A 7,843-nucleotide genomic window follows, 5' to 3' on the forward strand; every position below is an offset into this window, starting at 1 on the left:
CCGCGGTGGGCGGGCTCTATTTGTGACAGCAGGAAGAAGCCGGAGACTGGCAGCGGCCGTTTGTCTCGTTAAAAAGCCGGCTGGTGTTCCTATAATCGGCTCTTTGTCAAAACCCGCGGATCTATGGCTAAAACGGGGATGAACCTGTGTAACGTGTGCTGCCTGCTTCTGTATGTCACCACCGCGGTGCTCGCCGGGTAAGTGGCTCACGGAGCGGGGGAGCACGGTGACGGTGGGCAGCCGGGCGGTACACATGTTCCGCTGTGATTGGTCTAACCGCTCTGCTCGCCTTTGGAGCGGGCTGACGCCCCCGGCTGACCCGCCGAGGCTTGTTTTCTAGCAAAGCGTTTAGTCTTCATGTCCAACTCCAGTGTTGTCGTCTTACGGTTCGGCTAACAGCTAGTTAGCATGGTTAGCTCTGAGCTAACGTTCGTCAAAGCCCGGTACGGGCTGAGCAGTCGTTTCTAACTCCTCTGTGGTTCTTTGTTCTCTCTTGTCTCTGCAGACGAGACTTTTACAAGATTCTGGGGGTGAGCAAGTCGGCGTCCATACGGGACATCAAGAAAGCTTACAGAAAGCTGGCTCTGCAGCTCCATCCTGACAGGAACCCGGACGACCCGAACGCTCAAGACAAGTTCGCGGATCTGGGAGCAGCTTATGAGGTGGGTCCGACGCTGTAGTTGTATGTTGAGTCACAGCTAGCTTGTTTTGCCACCGAGCGCGACTTATTTTGTTTCTTAAATTGCAGGCGTTTTGTGTAAAACTCAGTTTTTGTGAGGAAGTGGCACACGCTTCTTCGTAAAAGTCGTGCGCACTTGCTGCTTGGTTGTTGTTGGAAACGCTTCGAGCTCTGTGATTGGTCGACTGGACTGGGAAACGCTTCGAGCTCTGTGATTGGTCGACTGAACTGTGTGGCTGCTTCTGATTGGCTGAAACTCAGCCGCTTTATAAAAGGCAGACGTGGATGAGTGGGAGTGGATTCTGATGAGAGTTACAGGTGTTTTTCTTTTTTCTCAAATATAAACTTTTACTTCAACGTTTGAGGCTTTGATTAGATTTCTCTTTCTTTAGCATTCCTAAACAAGTTAGTCAGAGTCAGTTTTTTTTATTTGCCATTATCTAGAGACACTTTGCTTCAGGTTTATGAGTAGAGTGATAAATTACCATTAAGGAGAGAAATCACATTTTCTGTGAAAATGCAGCGTGGATGCTCAGCTCTGAATGACTATTCATTCAAACTTTATTTAATCAGGTCTCTTGTAAATGAGTCCTCGAGGCTCAATGGGATTTGCCTGTCTAAATAAAGGTTGAATGAAAAACATACAGGTTAATCCCATTGAGCCCCGGGGACTCGTTTACAAGAGAGACCTGATTTTAACAAAAAGTGACGACAACAATGGACAAGTATAAAAGAGGCATACACATTTTTATATTTATTGTTTTTACAAATTAAAATAAAATGACAACCAAAAGGACCGTCAAAACAGAGTAAATTTTGGTGAAGAAGCTGAGATTGAGTTAAGGTTAAAACGAGCAGATCAGAGGTTTCCTGATGCATGCTCAGTAATCCAGGTAGAATAAAAAGATAAGTCAGGTCCTCTGGATGTTAAAAAAATGTAGAGCAGAGGCTTAAATGAGTCGAACACAGGTTGAAATAGACAGCACACAAGCTAAAAGCAGTAGAATGTGAGCTAAACCTAGTGGAGCACACAAGCTAAAAGTAGTGGAATATAAGCCGAAACTTTCAAAACGTGAGCTAAAATCATGGAGAGTGCCAGCTAAATGTAAGAGAATGAGAGCTAAAAGCAGGAGAATGCTGGATAAAAGCAGCTGAACATTAGCTACCAGTAAATATAGAGGAACACACCAAAAGTAGAAAAATGTGAGCTAAAAACATGGAGCATGGTGGCTAAAAGTAGGAAAATAAACAAACATCAAGAGAACAAGTGTGGAGCTAAAAGCAGCTGAACTTTAGCTAAACGTAGTGGAACACACAAAGTCTCACAATGGGACAAATAAATAAAGGTTGAATGAAAAAGTAATGGAACGTGAACTGAAAGTAGGGAAACGCAAGCTGAGAGTAGCAAAAGGCGAGCTAAAAACATGGAGCATGGCGGCTAAAAGTAGGAAAGTGCACAAACTAATAGCAGGAGAATGCACACTAAATGTAGTGGGGCTAAAAGCAGCCGAACATTAGCTAAACCTAGCGGAACATTAGCTAAACTTAGCGGAACATTAGCTAAACCTAGCGGAACATATTAAAAATAGTGGAATGTGAGCTGAAAGTAACGAAACTCAAGCTAAAAGCATGGAGTGTGCCACCTCAAAGCTGGAGAAGAGTAGCTTAAAGGCCTGAAACGGTAGCTAAAATGAGCAAAACAGATGCTAATCATTGCAGATGAAGAAATACTAATTAAACTGTTGGAAAAGTAGCAAAACTGATGTTAAAGATAATTTTTAAAGCTACAGATAAAAGCTAAAAATACTAGAATGGAAGCCAAAAGAAGCTAAAGGGTAACTAAAAGCTAAACGTAGACGAATAGTGGCTAAAAATAGTAGCAACAAAAAACAGAGTTGAATAGCTGAAGGAGATTTGAAGGAATTCAGGATAGATGGATAGAGGTAGATAGATAGATAGATAGATAATTTATATATTTACTTTTTTCATAACTACAGTATTATTAAATAAATATGTTAGGAAACAATGAAACTCTTATGTCAACCAAAAGTCATCTCAACCTACATTAGGTTGAACTATTCAAGCCTGCGGCAGCGTTCTAAGGTCTTAGAATAATGGCCACCTCTTCAGGCTCCGCCCACTTGTATCATCTTACCTGTTGTACCTGGCCATGCTGAAAACAGGAATATTACTTTCAGGGAGTTCCCTGCAGGGAGTTGTGCTCCAGCAACATAATTGTTGTTATTCACAATATGTCATGAAGCGCCTCAGTGAAACTTTCAGGAGGTCATCATCAGGTTGTCTTCTACAAATGATGAACTTCTGAACCACAGTCAAGATGGCCGCCACACAGGGCTGCTCAACATGCAGAAAACTGACCGTTGTGGCAGCATCGTTACTGTTGGAGATGATTGTGAGACGGCAAACGGAGCGCAGACGGTGGTTGTTGGCTGACACGTCGTTTTGTCTGCAGGTCCTCTCAGACGAGGAGAAGAGGAAACAGTACGACGCGTACGGAGAAGATGGACTGAAAGAAGGTCACCACAGCTCGCACAACGACATCTTCTCCAGGTTAGTCCCTTTTACCTCTTCAGTCCACACACAACACAGTTCAGTTTCAGCCGGTCCAAGTCGTCACAGCTTCATCGCCTGAGGGCTTCATGCACAAATGTGTCCCGGGGTTCCTATAGCTGATTGTGAATGTTCATATGGCTTCTGTTCAGAGGTTCTGTCCTGCCATGACTCCAGACCCAAGTAAGCTGCACTGTCCACACATGTTCACTCCATGTTGATGAACATCAGAGCTCGCAGGTGGAGAGATCTGCCACAACCATCGAGTTCTACCAACCACCAGAGGCCCCGCCCATTGTTTCCATCTGTGACATCATAGAGAAGCCAAGATGGCGTCCAGAACAAGCAACTGCTCCCAGCAGATAAAACAAGTGTTGAGCATCAAGCCCAACATGATCTGTGTAACAAATTATTACTGTTTACAATAACCTCGTATAATTCATAATTAATGTTAATTTATACAACTATCATGTAAACAGCTGGACGTTACGGAAGGAAAATATAACTGAGGATCTAAACACGACATGAAGTCTGTCAATAAGTAACGACTTAAAGAATTTTTAGCTGCTTCAATAATTATCACTTCAACTCGTTGATGAATTTAAAACCAACTTTAACGTGTAAATTGTTTAAATGTAGACTCTGCTAGCTGCAGCTAACTGATCAGTGATCAGTGTCTAATCGATCCCGCAGGTTAAACAGAACATTTTCAGAATTCATGCACAGAGCAGATGATGAATTGTTACCAGCAGCTTGGACTGTTGAATAATTTGAACTAAACTGTAGCGTGATTCAGGAGGTACAGACACAATATCTGCCTCAGAGGCTACGAACGTCGAGCCAGTTCAGTATTTAACAACCGGTACATCAGTTTTATAACGGCTCCGTTATCAGCTTCAGGTCTGCTCCGTCAACACTGAGGTCAAGATCAAATCTGACCACTCTCTTTTCTCCTCTGCTGCTACATCTGTAGCTCAAACACCTTCCTGGTGTTTTTACATGCTTATATAACACCTAATAATATAGTGTTGTTGTTGACAGACAGCCCTTCCTCAGAGCTGTTTACTCAAAACCCCTCAGTGCAGATGTTTGACTGTTTCTTGCCTCTGCAGTGAACCACGGGTCACATGACCACAGCGCCCTCTAGTGGTGTAAAGATGGCCGCAGGCCTCGCGGCTCTGAGTGAAGCAGCTGTTGAGAATTTAAGAGCAGCAGATCCAGTTTTGTTTTTCCTCATCGGTTGTCTCACTGGCTGAGAACAGATCTGACGTCGGTCCTTCTTTGTGTTTGTCCTCTCTGAAGCTTCTTCGGTGACTTCGGCTTCATGTTCGGAGGCAACCGGCAGCAGCAGGACCGGAACATCCCCAGAGGAAATGACATCATCCTGGACCTGGAGGTCACGCTGGAGGAGGTTTACTCTGGGAACTTTGTGGAGGTGTGGAAACTGTTCTTGGACCGTGACAACCGGTTCTTTTGGGTTCTTATGAGCCGGGGGGACTTTGAAACACCTCCTCCATCTTCTGAGCACAAGGATTTAAAAATTCAGCGACGTGTCGGCGTCCATGTTGGTGTACAGCTACGTCTAGCAGTTCCAAAGGTCATGATCCAAAACTGGGTTGCCAGGTCAAAATCCAAGATGGCCGCCTGTGAACAGATCATTTGAGGAAACGTAAACACTTTGTAGTTTTTATTTTGCTGAAAAGTTTCTTTAAACGATTGAGGGGCCGGAAATTAATGTGTGGGGGCCGAGGCCCCGAACCTTAAGATTTACAGAGTAGACTGAACACATGAATGTAGGCGTCCATCATTCATCCATCCATCTTTCATCCATCCATCATTCATCTATCATTCATCCGTCATTCATCCATCCATCTTTCATCATTCATCCGTCATTCATCCATCCATCTTTCATCCATCATTCATTCATCTATCATTCATCTATCATTCATCCGTCATTCATCCATCATTCATTCATCCATCCATCTTTCATCCATCATTCATCCATCATCTATCATTCATCCATCCATCTTTCATCCATCATTCATCCATCATCTATCATTCATCCATCCATCTTTCATTCATCCATCATCTATCATTCATTCATCCATCATTCATCCATCATTCATCCGTCCATCATTCATACATTCATCATTCATCCATCATCCGTCCATCATTCATTCATTCATCCATCATCCGTCCATCATTCATCCATCATTCGTCCATCATTCATCCATCATTCATCCGTCCATCATTCATACATTCATCATTCATCCATCATCCGTCCATCATTCATACATTCATCATTCATCCATCATCCGTCCATCATTCATCCGTCCATCATTCATCCGTCCATCCATTCATCCATCCATCCATCCATCAGTTATCCATCATTCATCCATTCATTCATCCATCCATCAACCATTCATCCATCATTCATACATCCATCCATCCTCTTTACCCACTTCTTTGTTTTCGGGTCACTGGTGTCCATATCCAGCCATCACTGCAAGAGGTGGGGGACACCTGGACAGGTCTCAGTCCATCACAGGGACACGGAGACAAAAGAGACAATCATTGTCTCTCTCTCTCACCGAGAGATGATTCAGAGTCACCAATCAGCCTAACATGCATGTTTTTGGTCTGTGGGAGGAAACTCTCACAGCACGGAGAGAACATGCAAACTCCACCCAGAAAGGTCCCTGGGCTGGGATTTGAACCGGCAACCTTCTCGCTGAGAGTCAGCAGCTCTACTAACTGAGCCACTGTGCCACCCAAAACACAAAAGGAAAACCAACAAAAGTCTTTCATGTAGATGCAAACACGTCAGTTAAACTCCTCCCTCTGCTCCGCCTCCACCCTCAAAGAAAACCACCTTCTCCAGTTTAACTCCTCCCACTTTAATGCCTTTCACAAACATTTACTTTCATACTCTGTTCAGTTCCAGTCCAGAACATTCACTCTTCTGACCCCACAGTGGTGGTGGTGGTGGTGGGCGGGGCTTGTTGTGTTTTAACTCCGAGTGAGGCTGTTGTTGCTGCAGCAACATGTTTACGTCACTGAACGACGCTCTGCCGTCCCGCAGGTCGTGCGCAACAAGCCCGTGGCCAAAGAAGCTCCTGGGAAGAGGAAGTGTAACTGCAGGCAGGAGATGAAGACCACGCAGCTCGGACCGGGCCGCTTCCAGATGACCCAGGAGACCGTGTGCGACGAGTGTCCCAACGTGAAGTGAGTCCCTCGCCCCGCCGGCCTCCACACACGCTTGTGGTAGACCGGATCAGAAGCGGGCTGTGAAGAGCCGGTCCAGGCTCGTTGGCTCAGGTCTCTAAAGCGTGACCTTCTAACCTCAGGTTGGTGAACGAGGAGAGAACCTTGGAGGTGGAGATTGAACAGGGAGTGAGGGATGAGATGGAGTACCCCTTCATTGGAGAAGGTAGTCCTTACTGAAGCTAATGTGGACACGAGCCGTTTCCACCTGCTGCTCACGGTTTACCTTCGTTCTCAGGTGAGCCTCACATCGACGGAGAACCTGGAGACCTGCGGTTCCGCATCAAGGTGCTAAAGTAAGACGTTCTTTCTTGTCTGCTGATCCCGAGGCTGCACGATCCTGCCGTCGGCTCACGTGCTGCTCTTTCTGTCCTTCAGACATCCCGTGTTCGAACGCAGAGGAGACGACCTGTACACCAACGTCACCATCTCCCTGGTGGAGGCGCTGGTCGGCTTCGAGATGGACGTCGTCCATCTGGACGGTCACAAGGTTCGCCGTCCGTCCACAGAGCTTTAGATCGGAGCGAGCTCGGTGACACCGGCCAACACGTGTCCTCCAGTGGCTCTGCAGACCTGCACCAGCACCTCGTCTGAAACCAGCAGAAGATCGCTAGAATGAGCACTTTAGAGCAGTTTAGTCTTTTGACACTAAATTAGTTACAAAGTAGCTGAAACAAAGTGTTTAACGGGAAGAAGCCGAAGTGAGCAGTAAAACAGCTGAAGGGTTCAATGAGACCAACATGGCCGACAAAGCTGAATGTTTAGAAAAGTAAAAGTTGCACAAACGCCAGACGTCCCAGCAGGAACGTCCTGAACGAGCCGAACGTTTAAAAGGAGCAAAAACTGGAACGAGTTGCAGGAAGAGAAGGATTTATAAATCTTAACAAAATAAAAGCTTTAATTGAAAGTGATTTAAATTCCAGTTGATTAAAACTGGATCAACGTCAGACCAGAGGAGGGAACATGACGCTGTTTGTTTGTTTGTTTACACAACAACTTGTTTGTCCAGAGGTGTGGAGACCTTTCAGGTCGAACACAAACGCTCAGGGCAGATGTTTGAGACCGTCTGTCTTCTCGTCTCAGGTCCATATAGTGAGGGACAAGATCACGAAGCCCGGAGCTCGAATGTGGAAGAAAGGAGAAGGTCTGCCCAACTTTGACAACATCAACATCCGAGGATCTCTCATCATCACCTTCGACGTGGAGTTCCCTCAGACACAACTGGATGAGCAGCAAAAACAAGGTAAGCTGGAGCCACATGATGGAGGTTCAGGAGGTCCTGAGGAGACCACATGATGGAGGTTCAGGAGGTCCTGAGGAGACCACATG

General features: G+C 45.6%; 1 protein-coding gene across 1 annotated transcript in view; it reads left to right on the top strand.

Moving 5' to 3' along the window:
* The window catches only part of dnajb11 (DnaJ heat shock protein family (Hsp40) member B11), a 9,099-nt gene continuing 1,256 nt past the window's right edge, over positions 1 to 7,843 (top strand). The window contains exons 1-9 of the mRNA XM_037686223.1: positions 1 to 197; positions 506 to 662; positions 3,153 to 3,250; positions 4,553 to 4,685; positions 6,333 to 6,475; positions 6,598 to 6,680; positions 6,753 to 6,810; positions 6,893 to 7,004; positions 7,598 to 7,757. Coding sequence (XP_037542151.1) covers positions 124 to 197; positions 506 to 662; positions 3,153 to 3,250; positions 4,553 to 4,685; positions 6,333 to 6,475; positions 6,598 to 6,680; positions 6,753 to 6,810; positions 6,893 to 7,004; positions 7,598 to 7,757 — 1,018 coding nt within the window. The 5' untranslated portion in view covers positions 1 to 123. The remainder of the gene's footprint in view (positions 198 to 505; positions 663 to 3,152; positions 3,251 to 4,552; positions 4,686 to 6,332; positions 6,476 to 6,597; positions 6,681 to 6,752; positions 6,811 to 6,892; positions 7,005 to 7,597; positions 7,758 to 7,843) is intronic.

The sequence above is a fragment of the Nematolebias whitei genome, chromosome 13 (genome assembly GCF_014905685.2).
Source record: "Nematolebias whitei isolate Nwh7 chromosome 13, NemWhi1, whole genome shotgun sequence".
Classification (NCBI taxonomy): Eukaryota; Metazoa; Chordata; class Actinopteri; order Cyprinodontiformes; family Rivulidae; genus Nematolebias; species Nematolebias whitei.